The sequence below is a fragment of the Haliaeetus albicilla genome, chromosome 7, assembly GCF_947461875.1.
Source record: "Haliaeetus albicilla chromosome 7, bHalAlb1.1, whole genome shotgun sequence".
NCBI lineage: Eukaryota > Metazoa > Chordata > Aves > Accipitriformes > Accipitridae > Haliaeetus > Haliaeetus albicilla.
The window spans coordinates 4,517,998-4,543,705 of record NC_091489.1 but is presented as its reverse complement, the minus strand read 5'-3'; the positions used below and the strand labels follow the sequence as shown (position 1 = coordinate 4,543,705).

Sequence of the window (25,708 nt, the reverse complement as noted above, 5' to 3'; positions counted from 1 at the left end):
GTCACTTGAGCTGCCCACAGGCAATCGTCCCCCGTGGAATGCATTTTGTCTGCATCCCAGGCAGGGTGCGGGGAGAGGGGGCTTTTTAATGTCTGCAGAGAGGCTGAAATGTGGTATGTGGACCCCATCCAAAATCTTTACGAGGCAGCAGAGAGTAAGCAGGGTGGTAGGTAGCCTTCGTGGCCGTGGCCAAGTAAGGAGCTTGTCTCATACGGCTCCCATCGTATAAACAGCAGCTTCTCTCCACGCCACTGGGCAAGCCAAGAGGAGTTTTTCGGCTCCAAGTGCAGGTCCTGCTGCTTCATAGCCTCAACCAGGCCATCAGGAGCTTCCCTTTCTTCCCCGTAACAAGAGATCTGCTCCTTATTCCCTGAGGTTTATTTTTAAAAAAACCAAAACAACAATGCCCATCTTTTATTCTGGAGCTTGGCTTGGAGCACCCAGAGCTGCTTCTGACTGAGTCTGGCCCCAGTCCATCTCCAGGGCTGTGCTGGCCTGGGGCGAGCCTGTGGGACGTCGGGCAGCAGTGGTGTTTTGATGCAAACTGCTATTTTAGGAGCATCAGAGGTCGGTGGGTTGGTGTATGCCATCGGTTCTCGAGCAGACGGGAGCAGTGCCTGTGCCCCCTCCGGAGCCAGAGGCTCACGGCGTGCCCTGCGGCTGCTGGTAGTCTGCATTTCCTTCCCTTTTTTTTTTTTTTTTTTATTGATCTGAATTGCCTCTTTAAGGGGTTGCATAGTGTTTATCAATGCCCAAAAGCAGCTCGGGGGGGCAGGTAGAGCAGCGATGCCCTCCCAGCAGGCTGGGGCTGCTCTCGTACCCCGTGGTCGATGGCAGCGGGGATGCTCCCACAGGTACAGCTGCTACTTTTTTTATCACCACTTCCCCTTCTCAGCCCTCGGAGGGATGTACAGGCTCCTTCCTCGGGCCAAAAATTGCTGCTCTTTATGGCAATGGCCATGCTTTTGCTCTTCTCCACGCTGAGACCTTGGGGATGGCATCAGCCGCGCCTGGAGTGACGGCTGGGGGCGCGGATGCCAGGGGTGGTAATGCCGGGCTGTGCTGGGACCTTTTTTCCAGGAAGGGGGTTTTCCTCCAGAGGAATATTTCATCCAATAATACAGAATTTAAGATGGAACTGGGGGCTTTTCTGTGCCCCTGCAGCATCCATCAGCAGAGCCAGCTGGGCACAATGCTGGGATGCAGCCCTGGGGTCCTGCACTCCCGAATGTCACTGGAGGGTGAATTTTTGGGATGGCTCTCTCCCCATCCCAGCAGTTCCCTCCCCTCCTGCGGGGCTGTGCACGCTGAGCCCAGCAGAGGCTCACTCTGTTGGGTGAAGCCCTCCTGTATTTGACGAGCAATGCTTTTTGGCTCTTTTTCTGTTTGTTTTTTTATTCCAGGGGGGTTTGCTTCTCTGTTGCTGATCTTGCCCCCGAGCTTGGTGCATCCCACCTTGTTTATTGTGAATGAGCTGCCACTTCCCGCAGGTTTTCTTCCAGCCGTGCGGCGTGGGTTTCAGAGCTGCTGCTCACCCTCGGACAGCAATAACGGGCTGAAAAGCCGGCGGTTTAGAGCAGGTGGCTTGGGGCTGGTGTGCCCTGTTTTCTAGTGGGTGAGAGCACATGAAACCAGGAGGTTCAGGCTGAAAGGAGGTTTCTTTATGTACCATGCAAGTGATGGGTGGGTTTCTTGCTGCAGGATGTTATGGGTAAAACTTTTGCATGGGCTCCCAAAGTCAAACAAAGGTGTTCATTAGCAAGTTTGCTTTCCTTGCACGGCGGTCTGCAGCCCCTGAGAAGCTCCTGGGTCTCAGAGCCCCAGCGGAGCCCAGTTTGCTGCTGTGGCTGGGGCACCACACCAGGCTTTGAGGATTTGCTACCTTTGATGGGTGGTTTGGAGCAAACCACATCTGTGGCCGTGTCTGCAGCACAGAAACCTTCCAGGAGGGGATCGTCCCCATTGCTCTGTGTGTGCTCAGCCTCCTGCACAAGCGGGCTTGGAGCTGGTTTTTTCAGGACACCCCAAATAAAGGGCGATCCCAAGCGAGAGCACCAAGCAGGGAGCACCTTCATCTGCAGGATGGGGCTGAGGCCCAGAGCTGCGTGAAGGGCTCTGCCGTCAAGTGGGTGCCACGATGAGCTTCGCAGAGGAGCCAAGTGGGTGGCAGGGGATGCGGGCGCAGAGCCAGAGCGGCACTGCCATGCTGGGGCCAACGTTCACTTTTGGCTGCGGTCGGATGAAATCGCGGCCAGAGCCTTGGAGCTGCTCCAGCCGGGGATAACCAGGACCGGGGTCCAGCCATAGCTTCAGTCCTCTCTTAAATTTGCTCCTGCGTTTGTTGCTGGTGACGGGAGGGTGACAAACGCGATGGAGCAGGGGTGCTCTGGGTGTCCTGGTGTGGGTGGCTGGGTTGGGACGCACTCGGGGCAGGGTGCTGAGGACACCCGTCCATGCCGTGCCACAGTGCTTTCTGTGTCTACCACCACCCGACAGCCACCTCTGTCCCCTGGAGCCTCCCCATCCCCATCACTTCTCTCATCTAGTGCTGCCCACATTCTCCAAAATTGTAGGTTGCGAAGCTTTCCTTATTTGCCATGGAGTGGTAAAGCTGTTGTGGGAAGGGTTGAGCTGAGTTCCCTTCAATTCAGACTTTGTGCTGGCTAAAAATTTTGCTTTTTTTTTAATTAAAAAAAAAAAAAGAACCTCGAGTCAGGCACAGGGTGTAAAAACTCCCTTGAGGGCTGCCCCAAAGGATCGCAGCTTCTCCCTCTCTGCTGCATTCAGCTGCCGGTGCCAAGGCCGGTTTCTCCCACTGTGCCGAAGGGCGAGCATCCCAGTATTTCTCCCGTGGGAGAGGAGAACGTTTCTCCGGGCAGAGCCAGTGTCTCGCTCTCAGCCCCAGCTCCCCACCACCCCCACCATCACACTGTCTCATAGCACCAGCTGGTTTCTACACTCATACCAGTAAGCCAGAGGCGGCATCCAGGTGTCTGCGTGTCTGGGACAAGACAGCATCCTTGCTGAAAGTGTAGGTTTTCGCTTTGCTTTCACAGTTCTTCTGCAGAGGAGGAAGAGGAGGAGGAGGAGGAGCAGGACATGATGGAGCAGAGCTGCTCTGAGCTGGTCCTGCTCAAAAGATGTAGGATGCAGGAGGGAGAGGCACGGGGTGCGCAGGGTACCTACTCCAGCGCTCATCAGATCCAGCCCTGCTTTAATTTTGGTGATTCCAGGCAGAGCATCCAGCAGTTGCATTTTCCAGTGCTCTTCGTCCCACGCCGGAGGGCAGCTCCTCTTTGGGGAGGATCTGCCAGTGTTTGCCGTGGTTGGGTTTCTGCCGGTGGGGTTTCAGCTCCGCAGGTGGATGCAAAAACCTGAGGAGCATCTCTGAAAGGAGTCACCCGTAGCTGTGCCGTGGCTGCGGAGGGCAGTGCAGGAGAGGGGGCCCTGGAAGGGACGGGGACATTCCCAGTCCCACTGGGATGCTGCTCTGGACTGGCCTCCTGCGAGGGTTGGGTTTGCTCTGCGAGATACCGGCTTGGGAGAAGGGATTCATCAATACAAACTTGCCCCATCCCACCCAACTCCGCATCCATCCCGTTCATCGGCAGCTGGGTGGGAGCAGGGAGAGCTCACTCAGGCCCCAGTTTCGGCACTGGGCATCGCTGGTGGAGCTGGAGCCGGTCGCAGCCAGGCTGGTGCTTGGTGGCACAGTGCCTGCGGCCACGTTTTGGGGTTTTTTCGCAAGCGGTGGCTGGGAGATGTTCAGGACTGTGCAAAAAAAGACTGGTGGTCCGCTGGGGAGCTGTTTGCTCTGTAGACATCGAAGCCCATCGGGCTCAGCCGTGCCAGGGAGGCTGAAAACTCCTTTCAGTGCATCGGGGGGCCTGTGCAAGTGCGCCTGCCAATGTCATGGACACCAATGGGGGTCAAGTCAGCCCCAAATTCCCTATAAATAAGTGAAAGAAAAGCGTATTTTGGGTGAAGCACAGCGTGTGCCTTTGCTGACGTGTGTTGAGCTCGTGCTGGTCATCCTCCCCAGCTCCAGCCTCGCTGGGAGCAGCTCCCTGCCATCAGTGCACGGTGGTTTTTGCAAGGGGAGAAGATGGAAGCGCTGGGGAGGTGCGAGGGCTGAGCTGGTGCTAAAGATTTCCCGTTCCTCCAGGGCTCAGCGGGGACTGGGGGACACACACACACTGGGTGTCCTCTTCTGCCTGCTTCGAGCAAAGGGGCCATGGGCTGAGCTGCCTGCAGTGTGTGGGGGCAGACCAAAACCCTTAGCCTATAATTTCCTACCTCCAGCTCTTCTCTTTTTAGAGTAAAATGGTATTTTATGCTTTTCCGGCCCCGAGGGCTGCCCCCTCTGGTCTGGACAGCTTCCTCTGAGCACCGTGCTGCTGCGTGGTGGCCGTCGAGCGTTGATTTTGCGTGATGCCGCACGGCCCCGATGCGGTGCTGAGCACCCTGATGCCGACTCCTGGCACCGGCTCCAGGGCTTTTCCAAGATGCTATTAATTTTTTCTTGCAAAACCAGGCTAGCAGATAAGCGAAGGGTGTCCCGTTGCTGACCCCTGCTGCTAACGGCAGCAGCGGTGCTCGCAGTAGAGCAGCTTTTTCTATTCCCAGTACCAAAGGGCCGGTGTTTGGCTCCTTGCAAGGCACTGTGGCATCAGCCTGTGACCCAGGGAGGCCTCATCCTGCCTGAGCGCTGGTACTTGGGTCCAGCAGGTCACAGCACTGATGCTGCATCACCCTAGAAGTGCTTAAAGACCCCCCCCGCCACGTCCCCAGTGCTGGTGGTGGTTGCACCACCTCTCACTGCATGTGGGAAAGGGGAGAGTGATGGGCTGGGTGATGCCATGGCTGATTTTGGCACGGTGAGATGGGTGTTTGGTGGTGGGTCCAGCTGGTCTCCTGATGTCCAGGTCAGGATCAAGCCAGCTCCAGCTGGGGAAACACCAGCACCGGTTTAAGGGACCTGAGTTTCAGCCAGGCAAAATCAGCCCCATCTGAATTTTTGTGTATTTTTTTTCACTGGTCGTGATTTGAAAACTATTTTCCCAGAAATGAAACTTTTCTTCTTCCAGTCGCTGCCTTTTTCTGTTGCACGTGCACAGAGCCTGCTCGCCGGAGATGGCCGTGTGAACAGGCTTCACTTTTATTTGAGGTCATCGCTGATCTCATCTCGGCTGGGGAACATCATTTTGCATCATTTCTTTTCTGGAGCTGGGTCGATGCTGAAGCTCCGAAATGAAATGGGGTGTCGTTCTTCCTCCATTTCTTTTTTCCTTTCAGAGACAAGTCAGGAAAGTTCACTGAGCCAAGATGTTAGTTGCTCGAATGTGCCGGAGCTGCCTGTAACAACATAGCTGGGGCAGGGTGAGGTTGCGGGGGAATAGGAAATGAAAACCTTTTCAGCCCAAAAAAATTCGTATAATGGCAAAAAACCAAAGCAAACCAAAGCTAAATATAGCAGGGCCCGTGAGTTCGTTTTGACTTCTGGTGAATGCTTGTGGTGGAAAAAAAAGGGTCGCTTTTAAAACAAAAAAAACCTGACAAAAGTCGTCTTGCTGATGTGCTGCTTTGGGCAGCTTTTTTGCTGGGGTGTTGGGGCAAGAAGCAGCTGTGCGGAGCCCGGGGGCGGCTTTTTAGCTTAGAAACATGCATTTGAAGAAATAAAGTACCTTTTAAAAATGACACGTCAGCTGGAGCAACGTGTCCCAGCGTAACGTCCAGGGTTTACTGGTTTATACAGGTTTTGAGATGGATTCGGGTGCTGGGGCGACCCTCGGTGATGCTGGGGGTCGGAGAATTGCGGTGGGGATGCAGGGTTGGGCCATGGACGTGCATCGAGCTGGGGTTGAGATCGACCTTTCTCCCCTCCGCAGCTGCGCTAGCGCTTTATCTGCTGGCAGCGATTCCCCTTGCTCCGCTCCCGCCTCCCAACACCCGGGCTGGGATTTCAGAGGGTCCCGACCCAATGTTTTGTATTTGCTGGGGCTGGGGCCGTGCCTGCGGGACCCACGGCTGCGCGCCGGCGTTTTCCATCACTCCCCGCTCACACGCTTGGGAGACCTTCCCCCGAAGTTCTTGCGTGCTCCGCAGTTTTTTTTTAACAGGTCCCCAAATACACGTAAAAACCGGCAGATGTGCTCTCTGTTTCCCCGCTCTGTTTTTCTCCACACGGAGCAGATGACCGGTGTTGAAGCCGTCTGCGTGGGCTCGTTGCGATGCCTCAGGATGCTGCGGTCGGGAATTCAATTTTAAATGGCTCTGATGATGCTGTTAGAGCGGGCAAGCTCTTTGAACCGGCTCCCGTGCCCAAAAGCCGCTTGCCGGCGCTTCGCGGGGATGCTGCGAGGCTTCAGCCGGCTCTGGGTGCAAACACCCGTCCGTATCACCCTGCTGGAGCCCATCACCCCGAGGACGGGCATCGGGGCAAAAACCAGGGTTATTTCTGTGGGGAAGCGGTGGTCCTCGGTGTGCCGGGTGCCGTGCACAGGGATGCACCCCAAAACTTAATGTGCGTGGAAAGGGAGCCAGGATGCTCTGGCCAGGCTGGGGGCAACGCGTGCTACGATGCCGAATCCTCGGCGATGCTTTAACCCTTTCCCCCTGTTTTTTTTTACCCAGACTCCAAAGTCTTCCTCATCTACAACACGGGCGCGCAGGGCTGCCTGGAGACGAAGGACTCGCTGGTGAGACTCACCAAGGGCTGCAACGCCAGCGCCCCGGCCCAGCAGTGGAAATGGGTCTCGCGAAACCGCCTCTTCAACGTGGGGGCCATGCAGTGCCTGGGGGTGTCGTGGCACGGGGCCAACGCCACGGCGGGGCTGCACCCCTTGGCCACCTACGAGTGCGACCGCGAGTCCGTCAACATGCGCTGGAGCTGCCGCGGCCTCGGGGAGCAGCTCTCCCAGCATCTCGGCGCCCGCCCGGGCAATTCCTCCCTGGACAGGGGGGACCAGGGACACGGTTCGCAGTGGAGGACGTACGGCACCGAGGAGGATCTGTGCTCCGTGCCGTACTCTGGTAATGCCTCGCTGGGTGTTAGTATTAATCCCGTAACCCAAACCAGCCCTGAAACGTGAGCTGAGGCCGTGGTGCTGCAGCAATCGGGTTCTGCCTGCGAAACCAGGCAGGATCGGGATGATGGGGAGCAGGCAGCCTCTGGGCACCCCGCTAGCCCCCATGCCGGGCCATCCTGCACCCCTCACCCCAAACCTCCCTCTAGCCCCCCCGTAGATGCAGCCTCAAGCACGGGCTCCTCTTTTCCTGCAGAGATTTACACCATCCAGGGCAACTCGCACGGGAAGCCGTGCACCATCCCCTTCAAGTACGACAACCAGTGGTTTCACGAGTGCACTAGCACGGGGCGGGAGGACGGCCATCTCTGGTGCGCCACCACCCAGGACTACGGCAAGGACGAGCGATGGGGTTTTTGCCCCATAAAGAGTAAGTGGGGGGGGAGGCATCCCTGTCCGTCCCTCCCGGGGGCTTTCCTGCCTCTCCCCTTTCCTCCTGCCTCATCCCTCCTCCCACAAACAGGCTGCAGTGCTGGAGAAGCCCCGCTGGCTTCTCTCTCTCTGGCTTTTTTGGGTTCTTGGGGTCTTTCGGAGCTGCAGGTGGGGATGCACTGGGTGCTCACCCCGCTCGTCCCTGCAGGCAACGACTGCGAGACCTTTTGGGACAAGGACCACCTCACCAACAGCTGCTACCAGTTCAACTTCCAGTCGACGCTGTCGTGGCGGGAGGCCTGGAATAGCTGCGAGCAACAAGGGGCCAACCTGCTCAGCATCACCGAGATCCATGAGCAGACCTACATCAATGGTGAGACGACGTGGCTGCACCCCTGTCCTCCTCACCCGGGGCAGAGCTGGTGGCACCGCGGCCATCGCCGGTGCCAGGTCGCTCTGCCTGCCCCGGGTGGTTGGTTTGGGGAGGGTGGCAGGCTGGGTCTTGAGCTGGGGCTGGGGGGGGACTGATCCTGCCCCTCTGGCTGCATCGGTCCCAGGGCTGCTGACGGGGTACAGCTCCACGCTCTGGATTGGGCTCAACGACCTGGACATCAATGGAGGCTGGCAGTGGTCGGACAACTCGCCCCTCAAATACCTCAACTGGGAGAGTGGTGAGACAGGGGGGGTCACAGTGGTAATGGGGGAGCGGGGGAACAGCCTGTCACCGCTGGAGATGGCCCCATGGCAGGGGAGGTGACCCGGGCTGCTGCGGGGTGTCCCCTTGCTACCCAGGGATGGAGAGCCCTGTGGGATTGCGGAGCAGCCTGGGACGTTAGTGGAGCTGGAGGGGGGGTGCAGGGTGCTGGAGTGGGGGTTGTCCCTCTGCAAGCCCTCAGCAGTCCTGCGGATAACCTGGGTTGAGATTCCTCTTTTGGAGGGTTGTTGCATCCCAGCTCGGTGCTGGAGTGCGGCTGAGGAGTGGTCCCCAGCTGCGGACACCTATCTCTAACCCTGGGGTGCTCGGGGGACAGAAGGACCCTTTGCGAGGGCTGCTTCAGTTATGCCCAGTGCTGTCAGCCAGAGGCACTCGTGGGGACAGCGATAGCCCAGGAGGAGGTTTGGGGACAGGCAGGAGCAGTTCAGGTCTGGTGCTGTGTCCCCCCCTGACTGCCATCCAACATTTCTGGGTAAAATAGTGATGCTCCAGGTCCTCGTGCATCGAGGCACAATAAACAATCCTGGGCACGCGGGGTCACGTCTTCATCATGCAAAATAACAAAATAAAGAGGTCTTTGCTGGTGTTGGAGCCAGGAGAGCTGCACCCTGCTGGCGCCTGCCCTCGCACGGTGCCCTGCCTGCGTGGGCAGCCTTGGCAGCTCTGCCCCAGCTCCTCAGCAGTGTGTCCCCCCTTATCCCGCTTTCCAGACCAGCCTGACAACCCCAGCGAGGAGAACTGCGGGGTGATCCGCACCGAGTCGTCCGGGGGGTGGCAGAACCGCGACTGCGGCATCGCCCTCCCCTACGTTTGCAAGAAGAAGCCCAATGCCACCGCCGATCCCTTCCTGACGGGTGAGCAGGGGGATGAGTAGCACCAGGAATGGGTAGCCCTGTATCCCGAATGGGTGTGCACCCATCCCGGCACGGTCAGGGGGTGCTGCCGGCATGCCGGAGCAGCCCATGGAGATGCCCACGGTGTATCCAGTTCGCTGGTGCCCTGGGTGTGCAGAGCAGTGGTTGAGCTCCCCAGGGTTGCCTAGATTTGGAAAAAGTCCTCCCCGAGGAGCATCCCCTGAGAAGCGCTCAGTGCAATCACAGGTTGGGCGGTAGGGGAGGAATCGGGAGCAGCGGGAGGTCCCCCATGGTCCCAGGGGATGGGGTGCTCTCTGCTCTGCCATCACTCCTCTGCAAACAAAAGGGATTTTGTTTTGTCCCTGGAGCTCTAAAGCCACCCTTGCCCATACCTCGCCATTGCGTGTTACGTTTCGGCCGTAGCTTTCCCACTGTTGCTTTGGCTTGGTGTCCTGAGCACCCCGTGGGACTGTGGTTCCCTCCCCACGGTCCCCTCCCTGCCAAGGAGAGGGTTGGAGAGCAGACAGGAGCCCTCAGGCTGCCTTGTGTCCTGCCAGACTCGTGGTCGGAGGTGAAGGTGGACTGCGAGCCCAGCTGGCAGCCCTTCCAGTCCAACTGCTACCGTCTGGTGGGAGAGAAGAAGAGCTGGCAGGAGGCGAAGAAGACCTGCCTGCGGAGCGGGGGGGACCTGGTCAGCATCCACACCCTCTCCGAGCTGGAGTTCGTCACCAAGCAGATCAAACAAGGTAAGGGGGAGCCCGCTGTGTCAGCAGCACCCTTCCCGTCCCATTTTGGGGTCCGTGGAAAGGTCACTTCTCTGTGATGGAGGCTGCAAAATTGAATTAATTTGTGGCTGTGAAGGGAGTGGAGACCCCAGGCTGGGAAGTGATGTGTTGCTTGGAGGAGCCCGTGTGCCGGGCGCATCCTCCATCCAGCAAATGCAAAAGCTGTTCCCAGGAGCCTGCAGTGCCGAGGAAGAAAATACACAGCTGCAGCTGGGAATGGCACTAGTCCCAGTTGGTTAATGTAGAAAAAGATGGGAAAAAAAAGTCCTGCTGGGCTTGCTGGAGGAGGCTGCACCTCTTACTGCTAAATCTCCCCAGGACACCAGTGTCCTCCTCAGCAGGTCAAGTGAAGATGCCTACGGCATCCCAGGTTTCTCTTCCCAGTTCTGGCTGTAAGTGGGTTGAAGTTTCCCGCATCGGGATGTGCCGGAGCTGGGATGGTAGATTGGGAAGTTTCAGCCCGAGAAATCACACGGTAGTACGGGACAGCAGCCGTGCCACCATGCTCCAGACCCTGCTTGTGCCACCCCTCGTTAGGGTCACCTTCGACTCGAGTTTTGCTGTTCCCACGTGAGCGCAGCCCCTCCGGCCAAATTAGACGCTCCCGCCAGCCCGCAGCCCGACCCTGTGCTGCAGAGTTTTGCCTGGCAGCAAAACCCACCGTGGGGACATGGGAGGACCCGGACTTCAGCGGGGACCGGAGAGGGGCTGGGGGCCAAAGGGAGTTAATGCCGAGGGAGGCAGGAGCCATAGGAGGGGGAAGAAGGAGGGAGACGTGCCAGCGCTGCCAGATGGGGATGGGATGGGAGGGAATGGTTGAAAACCATTAGCTCACTGGACCTGAGCCTGCGGGTCTGGACTTTTACCATTCTGCTGCTGCCAGCACCTCTGTGAAAGCTGGCAAATGTCCCCGTGTTTCCCCCTCTGCAGGTCTGTTCTTGTGGGCAGGAGCTGCCCTGTCCTGCCCTCTCCTGCCTGCTGGCACCGCTGGGCTTAGAGGCTGAGTCCTGCAGTGGGGTTTTGGCAGGTGCTTTGCCACGGTCCCATCACGGGGGTTCATGTCACCCAGGGGGGAGTTTCTGCAAGGTTTCAGCCAGACAGAGACAATTTCACCCCCCGACCCTCCTGTCTCAGCAGATGTGGAGGAGCTCTGGATTGGCCTAAATGACCTCAAGCTGCAGATGAACTTCGAGTGGTCGGATGGGACACCCGTGAGGTTCACGTACTGGCACCCCTTCGAGCCCAACAACTTCCGCGACAGCCTGGAAGACTGCGTGACCATCTGGGGACCGGTGAGAGCCCGGGGCAGGAGGGGGTTCATCCTGCACCTCTGCGGAGAGCACTGCAGCATCCTCATGGCTGGGGAAGGGATAACTCGGGGAGCATCTCCGGCTAGGGTTGAACATGCCTTGTCTTGGCTGTTGGGATGGGAAGGATCCAGCACAGCATCCTTGGGGATCTGGTGTAGGGAAGGAAAGTCTGTGGACCCAAGATGGGGATAGATGGGCTGGGAAATTCCCCAGGCTGTCAGATAAGCTCAATCCTGCCCTTCTCCCTGCTGTGCAGGAGGGGAGGTGGAATGACAGCCCGTGCAACCAGACCCTGCCATCCATCTGCAAAAAGCCCGGTCGGGTGAGCCAGGAGAAGGAGGAGGATGACCACGGGTGCCGAAAGGTGAGGGGGACCTGGGGCAGGAGGGACCTCTCCCCAAAACCATTTCAGGGAGCCCTGGCTGAGCAGCACCCGGAGCTGCGGGTCTGTGCCGGGGGGCTGCCGGCGTGACAGCATCCTGGGGCTGCTGAGCCCCTCGCTTCCATGGTTGCATGAGGCCACGGGAAGAAATTGGGACAAAACGCATGTCTCCGTCGTCCAAGATCCTCCCCCTTGGGCTGGCTTGGTTGCCAGCAGGGACTTTTTTTTTTTTTTTTTTTTTTTTTTTTCCCCTTGCCTCTCTCTTGCCAAAATCCGGCAGCAAAGCTGCTCCACGTGGGAGCCCGGCGGGACGGAGGCAGCTGCCAGCCCTGTGCCTCAGCGTGATGGCAGGCTGCCTTCTCTGGGCAGGATACAGGCATTTTGGGGACACGGCCACCAAACTGGTGGGTTTTTCACCCGGACCGCGCCCTGCCTCAGTTTCCCCAGTTGTCGAGCAGGGCCGAGGCCGCCCTGTTCCCACGCTTGCTGGGAAGTGGCTTTTGTGCCTCTTTGCAAAGTCTTCGAGTGGCGAGCCTGGCATTGCCGCCGTTCTTGAACGTCTCCCAGCGTTTCAGAGCAAGCCAACGCGCGCTCGCGCTTGGACTAGCAAGCAGCCCCTCCGGGCCAGCTCCCAGAGGTGCTGCCGGGCTCCTCCCAGGTCTTTACCCCATCGCAGCAGAGACAAACCCCAGTAGCCACTTGGCTCTGCGAGAGCTCGGGGCGAAAGCAGCAGCCGGGTGAGCTGGCATGCCGGGCCAGATTTGGGGAGGGGGGGACTGCCAGCCAGAGCTGGAGGAGCCTCGGTGTCAGCGGGTGCTGGGGACGAGGTGCTTGATGGCAATGTGCCACCGCCACCCATCTGCTTGTCCCCGCAGCAGTCCTGAAGACTAATGGGATGTCCCCTATTTAACTCCCTCCTGCCTCTCCAGCCACCATCTCAGCCTGGCCCTGAGTGTCCAGCAGAGATGCACCCGCTGGGAAACAAACTGGGAGTGATAAATGAATCAAAGAAAGACCTTTTCCCATCTTTCCTCCTCCTCCTCATCCTCAACAGGGCTATTTGCCACCCAGGTGCAGAGGATGATGGAGAGGAGGCAGCGTCTTGCTCAGAGCATCAGCCACGGTCCTCTCTGGCCATCGTGCTGGTTTTTCTTGGTGCCTTTGCTGCTTGTTCTCCCTCTTTCCAAACCCCCTTTATTTTTGGAACAGCCTTAAAGGAAGCAATGGGGGACGGAGGTTTGGGTCATGGGAAAGGCAGAGCCTGGAGAGGGATGCCAGGATCAGGACCTGGAGGCAGCAGTTGGGGTTGACGGTCCCATCCTGGCCCCTTTTTGGATCACAGGGCCTTTCTGTGGTGCTCAGTGCATGGGAGAACACCCATGTGGTTTTAGTGGTGCTGAGGCCTGGGGCTGGTTGGGGACCTCTCTGGGACCATCCGGACCCCTCTGGGGACGTTGGGGACCTGCACTGTCCTATGCTGGGCCCCTTTCTTGGCTGCTCAGGGACATCCATGCTGTTCCCGGTGGGACCCAGCCGGTGGGTCCATACCTGGGTTTGCTAACTTTGGGGAAAGTTTGCTAACTTTGGGGAGCAGGAACTTGGGGAAAAAAAATGGGATTTTTGGGGTCATTTTCCTCTTGGTCTCCCAAAGCTGCTCTCCCTCCCACTTCCCTCCCCACCGTGCTGATGGTGCTGCAGATGGCACGTGTCCCCCGCTCTCCTTCCAATGCCCAAGGGACCCAGGGGTAAAACCCCGGCGATGCTTTCTGCCGTGCCAGGAGGGTCCCTGAGCCTGGAGCCACTTTCTTCCCAGGCTGAGCCCCTTCACCCTTCCCACCCCGACTTGCTCTTCCATTGTGTCCCCTCTTGCGGACGGGATGAGCCCCCGTGTCCCTCCCCATGCCACCACTGCCGCTGCCAGCCCCCGGGGCCGCCCCGTTCCCCGCTTTGGCAGAAAACAGGCACTATTGTGTCTCCGGCTCCGGAGAGGCTCCAACATCAACAAGGCGGGGGATTAAAGGAGGCTGCAGCGGGACTCGCTCTGGATTCGGCCCTGCGGCGTATAGAGGAGGATTGTGTTCCCCTCCCCGCGCCCCGGCTGGGGCTGGACGTTGGCAGGGAGAGCCATTTCCCTGGCTTTGAAGCTGCCTGGGTGTTTGTTTTTCCTTGCAGCCGTGTCCTCTGGGGCCAGGGGCTTGTTAGAGCTCAAAGCTGAGCGGGGTCAAGCCGGGGCGGCTGGGGTTGGGGGGGGTGGGTGGGCAGGAGACCTCCCAGAAGAAGGCAGAGGTGGTGGTGAGGGGATGTGGGACGTCGGTGTCACCTCCACCCCGGGTTTGCTCCCGTCCTTCTGGGGAGGGCTGGGGTTTGAGCGGTGGTGGACGTCCCCTGTCACCCGTTCCCCAGGGCTGGAAGTGGCACAGCCCCTCCTGCTTCTGGCTGGGCGAGGACCGCGTCCCCTACAGCGACGCCCGCAAGACCTGCTCCGACTACGGCTCCACGCTGGTCACCATCACCAACAGGTCAGTGCCACGCTGGCGGTGGTGGTTATGTCCCCCAAAACGAACTCCCTAAGGCAAGATGCGACCCGACAGCTGGGCTTTGCCCGCAAGAGCTGGAGCATCACCGGTTTCTCGGCGTCTCGGCATCACCCGCTCTCACCGCCCCTCCAGGTTCGAGCAGGCATATGTCAGCAGCCTTATCTACGGCTGGGACGGGGAGTATTTTTGGACAGCGCTGCAGGACATCAACGAGACGGGCGCTTTCCGCTGGCTGAGCGGCGACGAGGTTATGTACACCCACTGGAACCGCGACCAGCCCGGTAAGGGGACGGCCGTGGGTGGGATGGGGATGTCCCCTCCGTGCAGGGTGGGTGCTGGCTCTGCCCCCCCACCCCGGCACGATCTGACCCTAAGGCTGGCATCCTCCCCGCTCCCGTGAGTGCTCCAGGTTACAACAAGGGCGGCTGCGTGGCCCTGGCCACCGGCAGCTCCGTGGGGCTGTGGGAGGTGAAGAACTGCAACACCTTCAAGGCCAAGTACATTTGCCGGCAGAATCTGGGCACCCCGGTCAACCCCGAGCTGCCCGGTCCTTATCCAACACCCAGCCTCGCCGCCGCCTGCCCCCCGGGATGGAGCTCCGACTCCAAGCTCCGTCACTGCTACAAGGTATGAGGTGCTGGGGGGGCTTTTCCTGGCCATTTTGGGGGTCCATGTGCCTCCCCACTGGTGCAGGAGGGGTGAAGGAGCGTATTTTGGTGCTTGCAAAGGGCAGCCTGGACCCCAGGAGCCTGGTTCGGGCTGAGTGACGGCAGCGTGCCCCAGGATGCTGCTGTCTGCAAGGTGGGGGACGATGCTCTGCTCCTCTCCCAGCGCTGAGCCCCCTCCGCTGCCGGTTCCTCCTTCCCCAGGTGTTCAACTTTGAAAAACTGCAAGAGAAGAAGACGTGGATCGCGGCGCAGGAGTTTTGCCGGGAGCTGGGGGCCCAGCTGCTCAGCCTGGGCAGCTACGAGGAGGAGCACTTCGTCGCCAACACCCTCAACAAGATTTTCGGGTGAGAAGCTGGCTGTGCCGGCACATGTCCCGCTGCTCGAGTGTGCTTGGTAAGAGCCCACACCCATGCCCGTGCTCTGGCATGCACGGACGGATGGACGGACGCGGTACGGACGTGATTCTCTGAGTACAAACTTGTGTGCAGAAGGTGCGCCAGTTGGTGTGGCTACACCGAAGAGGGGATGCAGGAGAAGTGCAGGAAATTTGGTGTAATTTGGGGATAGAGCTTGGATTTAAAAATCCTTCAGCCCTGAGCCGGCACGCCTGTTATCTGAGCTCCTGCCTTTGGGTGTTGTGGGGACAGTGGGCTTTGAAAACAAACAAAAAAAGGGCCAGATTATAAATATATATTTGTATATAAATATAAAAACCTCTGGTCTGGAGGGGAGTTGTGTTCTCACCCTTCCCCCTGGCTCCCTGCAGGGAGTCGGAGCCGGAGCTCCACGAGCAGCACTGGTTTTGGATCGGCCTGAACCGACGGGACCCCGCAGGGGACAGGAGCTGGAGGTGGAGCGACGGGCTGGGGGTGAGTCTGGGGGAGGGAGAGCGTTGGCGAGATGACTCCGGTTGGCATTTGGGGTGCGGGAGGGGGGGGCAAATCCGGCCCTGGTGGAAATGCCCAACACCGCCCATCTCTCTCGACCCCCAGTTTTTCTACCACAACTTTGACCGCAGTAACTACGACGATGATGACATCCGGACCTGCGCAGTGCTGGACCTGGCCTCCCTGCAGTGGATGCCGATGCAGTGCGAAGCCCAGCTGGACTGGATCTGCAAACTGCCCAAAGGTACCCAGTGAAGAGGCCCCCCCGCCCCCCAAAACCCTTCAGCTTTGAATAACCTGGCAGAGGATGGGCTGCAGGATGGCGGGGCGGATGCGGGGGCACCCTCTTGTCACCTCCCTTCCGAAGGCTGCGCTTTTATGGGAGGATGAGTCCTAATTCAGGGGCTGGGAGAGGTAGGAGAGGTTCTTGCCGTCCATCCCAGGGGCATTCGGGAGGACATCTCGCCCTTGGAGCCCGTGGGCGGTTTGCAGGCAAGCATCAGCGGGAGCATCCCAGCCCCGCATCCCGCTGACAGCCTCTCCTTCCCCTTCCACCAGGCGCCGACGTGAAGGAGCCGGAGATCACAACCCAAGGTGCGTTGGCCGTGGACGCGCGTCCATCCGATGTAGACCGTCCTCACCGGGCGTCTGCCGCCCCGTCGCGTACACGAGCGAGACGCGGTCCCTGCAGAGCATCCCTGCAGTGTTATCCGGAGGAGGACGGATCCTGCGTAGGGTTGTAGGAGGGAGGGGAGCCTGGGCATCGTGCTGCCCCTTACTGCACAATGTGGCTGCAGGGGTTGACTGCAGGGACCGGGCAGGATCAGGCCCCCTCAGCTGTAGGAGAGGGGCAAAAGCAAAGCAACCCAACCCACGGGGGACCGAGGGACGGGGTGACGGGTGCTGCTGGCTGCGACGGGGGGGGGTGGCACAGCCACGGTGTGACACCGGTCCCTGCCTGCAGGCAGCAAAGAGTGGGTGAAGTACCAGGAGGCCGAGTACAAGTTCTTCGAGCACCACTCGACGTGGGTGCAGGCACAGCGCATCTGCAGCTGGTTCCAGGCGGAGCTGGCGTCGGTGCATGGCGAGGCCGAGCTGCGTTTCCTGGGCCAGAACCTGAAGAAGGTACCAGGGGGACGGGGACATTCTGGGGGCACCCACGGGCTCCACTGCCTCCCCAAGCTGCTCCCTCCCCGGCTTCTTCATCCTTTGCTGGAGGGATGTTGTTTGGGGAAAGCCGGGCTCTGCTGGGGTCTTGATGGGTCTCGTGTGGTGGCAACAGGTCCCGGCGTCTGGGCGCGGGTTTGGGGCTCTGCACGGTGATGCTTTTTGCCGCGGTGCAAGCTGCAGGGGGGGCTGCCTGGTGCCCGGGGTGGCCACGGTTGTCCCCAGGGACACGCAGTCCCTGCAGGGCACTGACGTGTCCTCGCCGGGCGTGCAGTTTTCCAGGGGCCAGGAGCAGCACTGGTGGATCGGGCTGCACACCTACGAGAACGATGGGAGGTTCAAGTAAGTCAGAGACCAAGCCACCGCATCCCTGCATGTCCCCATGCCGCTGCCGCCGGCTCTCGGAGCACTGTGGCTCAGCGCCTGCACCTCAGGGGTCTCATCTGGGGTGCTGGGATGGAGGTTCCTCACCCAAGAGAGGGCAGTGGTGGGGCATGCTCCCAGTTAGGGCGTGCAGCTGGTCCCATTTGCCAAGTTACTGCTTGGCCTCGTGCTCCCGCTGGTGCCTTTCCCAGGTGGTCTGACGGGTCCCTCCTCAACTTCGTCTCCTGGGCGCCAGGCAAGCCCCGGCCCATCAACAAGGATAAGAAGTGCGTGTACATGACGGCCAGCAGAGGTGAGGGGCAGGATCCGGCCGTGCCGGGGCTCTGGAGGGGCTGGGACCCCAGGCTGAGTGGGGACACCCCTATCCCAGTGCAACGGGGGGGGTCATGCCTGTCCTGTCCCTCCCCACAGAGGACTGGGGGGACCAGAAGTGCATGACGGCGCTGCCCTACATCTGCAAGCGGAGCAACGGGACGGCCGAAAAGCCTTCCCTCCCGCCGCTGCCCGCTCCCACGAGCGGGGGCTGTCCCCGTGGCTGGTTTCCCTTCCTCAACAAGGTACGGTAGGATGGAGAGGGGACGGCCGGCCACCTCCTGGCCTTCCACCAGCCCCGCCGAGGCGAGGAGGGGGTGGCTGAGAAATGGCAGGGTGGAGAGGGACGCATGTATGTGTTTTGGGGGGAAATGCTGGGGGGGGACGGACTCGCACAGGGATGCTGGGCAAGGTGCAGGTGCATGTACGTGGATGTCGGGAGAGAGGTGTGCCGTGGGGTAGGGGTGTGGGAGGGGTTGGGGGACCTGTAGGTATGAGGGTGCAAAGGGGAGAAGGAGTGTTGGGGCAGAATGGGGCTGCAGAGGGTGGTTGAGTGGGGAGGGTACAGGGTTTGGGGGGGTTGGGGGTGGCTGCACCCCCTGGACCATCCCGTGCCCCCACCTGTGCAGTGTTTCAGCTTCAACGGCCACGACAAAGCCGAGATAGTGATGTGGCCAGAGGCGAAGCAGGCGTGTGAGAGCCAGGGCGCCGTCCTGGCCACCATCGCCAACCCCCTGGAGCAGGGTAGGTCCCCTCCGCCGCCACCGGCCCCGCTGGCTGGGGACCTGCCGGGAGTGGTACTCAAGCGCCTCACCCATCGCTTGCAGCTTTCATCACGTCCATGCTGCCCAACATCTCCTTTGACCTCTGGATCGGCCTCCACGACGCCCAGAGGGAATTCCAGTGGGTGGAGGGCGAGCCGCTGCGGCACGTGAGCTGGGCGCCCGGCGAGCCCTCGGGCTGCGGTGCCTCCAGCGCCCGTGACAAGCCGGTGAGTGAGACCCCCCGCCCCGTAGCATCCCCAATCCCTGGGAAGGTCTCAGCCCTACGTCCCACCAGGAGGATGGAAGGTTATAGCATGCTGGGGTGGCTCTCCGAGGGCAGAGCAGGATCAGGCCCTGCAGGGTGGGGGGTGTCTCTGGCGTGGGGGTGGGATGACGATGCTAAGACCTTGCGGCTTGGCTGTGCAGACCAACTGCGTGGTGGTGTGGCACGGTTTGCCCCCCCACTTCACGGGACGCTGGGATGACCGAAGCTGCCTGGAGGAGAAGCATGGCTACATCTGCCAACGGAGTATAGGTAGGAGGGGGGAGAGCGGGACAACCCCGGTTTCTGCTCGCTGGGGACCTGCCACCACCCCCCCAGTGCCCCGTGCTGTGGTGGGGATGCGGCTGGGGAGCTCAGGGTGATGGGCTCGGCTTGGGGGGAGCTCAGGGTGCTGGAGGAGTGCGGGGAAATAATCTTGACTCAGGGGCAGGGGGTCCCTGGTCCCAGCCATTTGTGGGGCAGCCCCCCAAACCTGTGGACGCCAGCCTGGCTCGGCGTGTCCCGTAGGGACGTGCATCCCGATGGACGGCTCCAAGGTGGGGATGGCACCAGGCTGTCACTGCTCGTCACCCCTGGGGATGTGGCCTCTCCATCCTACCTGGTTGCACCGGGATGGCCCCAGGTGCCCATGCCCCGTGCCCAGCGCTGTCAGGGACACCCCAGTTTGGGGGGGTGGGATGGATGAGGGGGTCATCCCTGGGATGTAGGAGCGTCCTCCGTGCCCTCTGACCATGTCTCTTTGCTCCCCCAGACCCATCCCTGAGCCCCGCGCGGACGCCGTACCCCACCTCGCCCACCGGCACCCTCTTTTACCACAACAGCACTTACCGCATCCTGCAGAAACCCCTCAGGTGGCATGAGGCTCTGCTGCTCTGTGAGACCCTCAACGCCACCCTGGCCACCATCCCTGACCCCTACAGCCAGGCTTTCCTCACCCAGGCCATCAGCAGCCTGCGGGCTCCGCTCTGGATCGGGTTGGCCAACGATGAGGTGAGGGAAGGGGGCAGACACCGGGGCCAAGGGTCCGCAGGGGGTCACGGCAGCCCCCCACCTTGGCTTCTCCTCCGCTTCATTCTTCCAGGGAGGCCGGAGCTACTCGTGGTTGACGGAGGAGAACCTCTTCTACGCTAACTGGCAGGACGGGGAGCCCCAGCAGGTCGCCGGCTGCTCCTACATGGACGTGGACGGGAGCTGGCGCACGGCCGGCTGCGACACCAAGCTGCAGGGGGGCATCTGCCAGCTCCGAGCAGGTGATGGCCGGGGGGGGACATGGGGGGGCTCGGCGCAGGGTGGACCGGGTGGGGAGCGACCGAGGGTTGGAGGTGGCATCCCACCGGCGAGCATCCTTGCGGGGTTGGGTGCCCCAATGTGCTGCGAGAGCCCGACACCCTGTGCCCATCCACCCACCCCCAATGCACCGCATGCTCCCCAGGTGCCCCCCGCACGCACAAGTGGAGCTACAGCGGCAGCTGTCCCAAATCGCTGGAGGACTCGTCCTGGATCCCCTTCCGGGACCACTGCTACACCTTCCACATGGAGATCACCCTGGGGCAGAAGGATGCCATGAGGAGGTGCCAGAAAGGTACGGGGGGGGGCTGTGGGAGCAGAGGGAGGTGATGCACCCTTGGAAATGTAAGAGGGTGGGCTCCCCAGGATGCCCGTGGGCGCAGCAGAGTCACCCTTGAATGGGACCCCTGCCCATGTCCAGCCTCGGTCAGTCATCGTCTCGTCCTTGCTGTTACGTGCTGGGGTTCCCCAGTTACCACGTGGTTCACGGGTGGTTCCTCAGCTTTGTCCTCTCGGGCACTGCTGCTCCCGAGCTCCGTCCTCTGAGGTCTGGGCTCTTCCCTGACACTCTTTCCTCCGCAGTCGGCGGCACAGTGTTGTCCATCCAGGACGAGATGGAGAACGTCTTCGTGTGGGAGCATCTCCAGGCGTACAAGGGCCCATCCAAGGGTGCCTGGCTGGGCATGACCTTCAACCCCAAAGGTACAAAGGAAGGAGTGAGGTTTTAGGTACTCCCCCAGGCACCACCGTGAATTCCCACCAGGTCTGTGGTGAGCAGAGGAAGCCCTTGGTGGTGGCACCGGTGGGGGGGGAACTCATGCCATGGTGTGACCAGGAGCCGCAGTGCCTCAGGCTGTGCTGGATGCCCCAAGTGTGTCCTCCTCTGGCTTGGTGGGAATGGAGTGGTGCTTTCAAGCCCAGAGCCTCCTCCAAGGCACTGGAGCCTGCAGGTTTAGGAAGGTGCCCCATCACCCCATCGCACCTCCCCATCGCCCCATCGCACCTCCCTGTACTTTCTGAACGGGGGCAAAGATGGGACATCCCCTTCAGCCTCCCCAGACCTAATTCTTCCATTTCCCAGGTGGCACCTTGGTTTGGCATGACAACACCGCCGTGAACTACTCCAACTGGGGCCAGCACGACACGGGGCCCAGCATGCTCAGCCAGAACAGCTGCTACTGGATCCAGAGCAGCAACGGCGTGTGGCGCCTGGGCTCCTGCACCAACGTCACCATGGGGGTCATCTGCAAGATCCCCCGAGGTAGGGATGCCCCGCTGCTGCCCGAGGCACCTGGGGCTGATGTGGGGTGAGCTGGGGGTCCGGGTGGTGCAGGGCAGAGCTCTGTCCCGCTGGTAGCACTAGCCACGTGTTTTGGGCAGTTCCAGCGTAGGGGGGTTGCAGGGTGCTGGGGTCTGCAGGTCCCCATCGGGCCGTGCGTGTCCCAGTGGCTGGTTCAGCACCTCGGGGCAGGATGAGGGCAGTGGTGGAGCAGAACCAGCGGGTCCCCGTGGCCGTGCGTCACCCAGCGTCGGCACGGTGCGGCGCTGGGAGCAGCGGAGGATGCGGGGCCGGCACTGGGAAGAGGGGAGGGTGCTGTGGCCGTGCACTCATCTGTCTGTGTTGCTGTTGCAGTGGAGGAGAGCAGCTTTTCCAAGGCAGGTGAGTGGAACCGTCAGCCTGGGCGCAGTACTGGGACCGGGAACCAGTGCTGGGGGACCGTACTGCAGCCTGGCTTGTATTAATAATCAAAAAACGGCGTTCCCGGGTGGGAAATCCCACTTCCAGGTGGTTTTGGTCCTGGGTTAGGACTCCCCAGTAGCAGAAGCCATTCCTCCGTGGAGGAGTGTGTCCAACCAGCCCCTTGCCAGGCTCTCCTGCCCTCGCCCCCAGTGCGTGCTCCGGCTGGGGGGATGGACACCCCATCTGCTGGTGGGATCCCAAAGATCCATCCCAGGCAGCTGCCAGATGTTCAGGCACATCAGGAGTGACCCAGAGAGGCTGCCCAGCCTCGGGAGCTGTGCCACAGGCAGGACGTCCCCAAAACACCGAAGCAGACTCACAGTCCTGTCCCGCTCTGACCCGTTCTGCCCGAGAGCCCCTGGCTGGCTGGGTCTACCGGCCAAAACCCCTCTCGCAGGGTAAGACAACGGGAGACGGCAGGCTGCCTCTCACCGGCCTTTTCTCCTCCCTGCAGCTCTGCCGGAGAACACGACGGCCATCGCGGTGGTGGTGCTGTCGACGCTGGCGCTGTGCGCCATGCTGGGCATCGCCGTCTACCTGTACAAGCGTCGGCGGAGCGCGGAGCGGGGGGCCTTCGAGAGCGCCCGCTACAGCCGTACCACCTCCAACCCCAGCGAATCCGCCGAGAAGAACATCCTGGTGTCGGACATGGAGATGAACGAGCAGCAAGACTAACGGCAGGGGGGACGCTGGGGACCGGGGACCTGGGGAGGGGGGAGGACGGAGAGCATCACACACGCTATCCCCACGGCACACGGGGCAGGGGCGGCAGCGGGACCATTGCAGCAGGGCAGGGAGAGGGGCTGGGGTCGGGGTTGGGGTCCGGCCAGGCGGGCGAGCGGAGGGAGCTGGGGTCCCTCCCGCCCCGCGGGTCGCTGCCACCACCTCCGGGCTTGTCCCCAGCTGCCGGGAGTTTGCCTGCGGCAGCCGTGGAGGCAGTTTCAGGGCTAAAAAGTTTCGAGGAAAGTCGTCCCCCCGCCCCAGTTCAAGAGCTTTCCGGCGGCGCGAACAGGCTCTGAGACACCTTCCCCTTGGGAGAAGGCAGGCGCAGGCATTCAGGGCCCTGCGGTGGGCTCGTTCCTCCCCCCCTGCCAGGAACCGAGCTGGTGTCCGAGAAGAAGACATCCTCCTGGGCAAGAGGTCTCTAAAGCCGATCTACCTCCCCTCCGCGCGCAGCGGCGAGGGCCCTGCCAGGCCCCCCCATCCCCACCACCGTGCCGCTCCTCTCCCCCTCCTCGGCCTCGTCCCCCAACCTCCGGCAGAAAGCAGCGGAGACGCTGTCGCAACGATCCGAGCGTGGACACCCCCCCCCCCCCCCCCCACCGCCCCGGCATCAGCGATGGGATCCCCTCTCCTCCCTGGCACATCCCTAGGGCTGCATCCAGCCCCAGCGAGGCCAGAGCCTGCCCGGTTTTCTGTTTTTCTTCGGTGTGCATGTCCCCCAAATAACTGGACGGGATAGCACCGGAGCAAACGGCTGGCCAGGTCCTTCTCCGGTGGGAGCATCCTCAGCACCCCAGGCTCCGCGGGAGGAGCTGGGTGCTGCGGCATGAGGTGCTGCCGGAGAGCCGGGGCCACCCTCTGTCCCTTGCCAGGCAGGGACGGCGTGGGGTTGGGGTCGCTTGCCGCTGGTTGCCTTGTTCGGGCCAGAAGGACGAGTGTCAGGGCTGTAGGGTGGGGAGCGATTTGGAAGCTTTGGTGGTTATTTTGGAAGTTCAGTGGTTTGTGGTTTTTTTTTTTTAAGGAAACGATAGCTTTTTTTGCTATACTGTATTGAGTGCGTGCTGAATATATACATTCTTTCACACAGCTGGCTGGGGTGTTTGTGGTTGCCTGTTTTATGTGTAGGATGTAGTGGAGGAGGAGGAGGAGGAGGAAGGCGGCGCAGGGCTAAGCCCCTGCCTGGTTTTTGAGCTGTGCAGGAAGGAGCGGGGCTGAGCCATCCTCCTCCCTCGGCTGCCTGCAGCAGCATCCCCAGTGCCGGGGTCGGGACAGAGGATGTCTGGAGACGGAGAGAGATGTTGGGCCCCGAGGGGGGTTCCCTGCTGGGAATGGGACCCAAAGAGCCTCTTAGACCTCTGAAGTGGGGCGGCACAGCCCCTACAAGAGACATTGGATTTAGCCCTCTGCCTCCGAGGCTTGATTGGTTTTTTTTTGTTGTTGTGATGACAACGGGAACTAGCTAATTTTTGTTACTCTCCTTTTTGATATCTGTGTGGATTTTAAAATCTGTTGATTTCACTTAAGCTGGACATTAAGTGTTTAAGAAACTGTTGGGGGGGTGGGATGGGGGAACAAGGGATCGTTGGGGTTTTGTTTACTTTTTGGCAATGTCCAAAAGCGGCCACGACGTTTCAGGGCGAGCAAGAATCTGGAGCGCACGGAGCTGCCCCGGCTCCATTTCTGTCTCTTGGCTTTCTCTGCATTTATTTCCTGAGGTCCTTTCTGGTTTGGAGCTGTTGGTTTTGTCCACGGGCCCATGGCTTCCTGCCGTGGGTGCCGGATCCTGAAAAGCTGAGCGTGAATTCCTTCTCATCCCCAGCGGGCGTTGATGTACCAAGCAGCAAGCTTGGAGTGCGCTAGCATCCCTGCTGCAGGGGTGCTTGGACTAGCAGGAGGGATGCTGAGCTGGAAGCTGTGCTGCTGGTGGGGATGGAGGTCTGGGATTAACTCCTCCTGGATGAGCAGAGCTGTTAGGAAGTCCTAAAAAAAAATAAAGGTTGAGGTTAGGATTGGTGGGAAGGAGCGGGCGAGGAGCGGTGCTGAGGTTGAGGTGTGCAACTGGGCAGGGTTGGGGCTCGTTTGGAGAAGTGCGTGAGAGCCCAGGCAAGGTGGGCGCAGGGAAGCACAGGGGGGTACGGCTGGGATGGTGGCGAGTTATCGGTGCCGGAGGAAAGCCCGTGCCGCAGAGAGTCATGGAGTGCTGGCGGTTAGGAAGGAGGTCCCGTAGCTGTGCAGGAGGTATCGTGACCGGCTTTCACACAGCTCTACCTGGGAACGCCTTGTTTAAGAGAGGTTTGTTGGTTTGGTTTTTTTTTTTCTCCTTGATTATTTTGTTCTCTTTCCTTCTTCTTTGCTTTTGAGAAAAGAAATCTGTACAGTCTAGGGGAAATTTTGTATGAGAAGAGTTTTGTCAGCTGTTGGCAGTGATCAAGATTACGGGAAAAACGCATATATGGTTAAGTGATATCTCCTATCACCATTAGAATAATGTGAAGAATTGCTTCAAAGGACCCTGTCAATTATATATATATATAATATATATATATAGTTTTGCATTTTTTTTTACTCTCTGTGGTTTGTAAGATCCTTTTAGAAGCTTGGAAATAAAATTTCCTTCCCCACCTATTTTATTCCTTTTTTTATTTTCTTCCCTTTTATTTGGGAAAAACAAAACTTGTCTTTCCCTAACAAGTAGCGAACATAAAGCTGAAATTACACCTACCTGTCTCTAATGGAGAAGGCTCAAAGGCTGCCCAGGTGAGGGGGGTGTGTTATATTAATTCCTGGCGTTGCTTGGTTGTGCGTCCCATGGGTATGGTGGCTCTCCTCTGCTGGTTGTTGTTTGGCAGAGTCAGCTAGAGGGAGAAGAAGAAGGAGAACGGGCAACGTTTCCTTGTGGATGACTCCTGAGTTCAAGGAAGATGTCAGATTGAGCAGGGTCCTTGGAAAAGTACCGAAATTTCTGTTTCTTGCCAAGGGTGGGGAGATGGGACTGTAATCCAGCTGAACCTGCTCCATCCCGTAGCTCATACTGGAGCGGTGAACAGTGGACGCGACCACCGTAACACCGAACACCCTGGGCGCTGCTGCTGGAGAAAGGCTGCAGGGGCAAGCTGCACCAAAGCCGTTGCAGAAGAGAAATTCTCCCGAAGCAGCGAGGTCGGCAGCGTCCCGCTGGCACGGAGCACGGGCATCGCGTCAGGGGCATCGCGTCTGGCCGCGATTCCGCACGCCAGGCTTCCCCCCCTGCTTGCAAACCGCGTTCGCTCAGGGTGCCGTTTTCTCGCCTCACTTTGCTTCGGGGCTTCCCCATCCCTTCGGTAGCCTGGGGCTGCCCGTAGCCACTGCTCCCTTCCCTGGGGGGCCAGACCCAGCGCCCTCCCACCACGCTGATGGGGTTGGGAGAGAGGAGATTTCAACGAGGTTTCCCTCGGGTTTGCTGGGGCCATTCA

The 25,708-nt window shown here is 60.2% G+C and overlaps 1 protein-coding gene across 2 annotated transcripts in view; it reads left to right on the top strand.

The window, feature by feature from the left end:
- The window catches only part of MRC2 (mannose receptor C-type 2), a 93,152-nt gene that overhangs the window by 4,676 nt on the left and 62,768 nt on the right, over positions 1–25,708 (top strand). Inside the window, exons 2-30 of one of the 2 annotated variants that reach the window (XM_069786711.1) lie at positions 6,634–7,032; positions 7,282–7,455; positions 7,666–7,830; positions 8,015–8,128; positions 8,883–9,026; positions 9,584–9,772; positions 10,949–11,103; positions 11,378–11,485; positions 13,907–14,022; positions 14,173–14,321; positions 14,450–14,667; positions 14,910–15,052; positions 15,475–15,577; positions 15,701–15,839; positions 16,154–16,189; positions 16,560–16,720; positions 17,037–17,104; positions 17,338–17,438; positions 17,558–17,703; positions 18,088–18,202; positions 18,286–18,449; positions 18,649–18,757; positions 19,257–19,495; positions 19,587–19,755; positions 19,938–20,087; positions 20,375–20,494; positions 20,874–21,053; positions 21,426–21,452; positions 21,988–24,881. In XM_069786711.1, the coding sequence (XP_069642812.1) occupies positions 6,634–7,032; positions 7,282–7,455; positions 7,666–7,830; positions 8,015–8,128; positions 8,883–9,026; positions 9,584–9,772; positions 10,949–11,103; positions 11,378–11,485; positions 13,907–14,022; positions 14,173–14,321; positions 14,450–14,667; positions 14,910–15,052; positions 15,475–15,577; positions 15,701–15,839; positions 16,154–16,189; positions 16,560–16,720; positions 17,037–17,104; positions 17,338–17,438; positions 17,558–17,703; positions 18,088–18,202; positions 18,286–18,449; positions 18,649–18,757; positions 19,257–19,495; positions 19,587–19,755; positions 19,938–20,087; positions 20,375–20,494; positions 20,874–21,053; positions 21,426–21,452; positions 21,988–22,208 (4,322 nt within the window). In that variant the 3' untranslated portion in view covers positions 22,209–24,881. Of the gene's footprint in view, positions 1–6,633; positions 7,033–7,281; positions 7,456–7,665; positions 7,831–8,014; positions 8,129–8,882; positions 9,027–9,583; positions 9,773–10,948; positions 11,104–11,377; positions 11,486–13,906; positions 14,023–14,172; positions 14,322–14,449; positions 14,668–14,909; positions 15,053–15,474; positions 15,578–15,700; positions 15,840–16,153; positions 16,190–16,559; positions 16,721–17,036; positions 17,105–17,337; positions 17,439–17,557; positions 17,704–18,087; positions 18,203–18,285; positions 18,450–18,648; positions 18,758–19,256; positions 19,496–19,586; positions 19,756–19,937; positions 20,088–20,374; positions 20,495–20,873; positions 21,054–21,425; positions 21,453–21,987; positions 24,882–25,708 lie in introns of those variants that run through there. The other variant, XM_069786710.1, reaches the window with a different exon arrangement.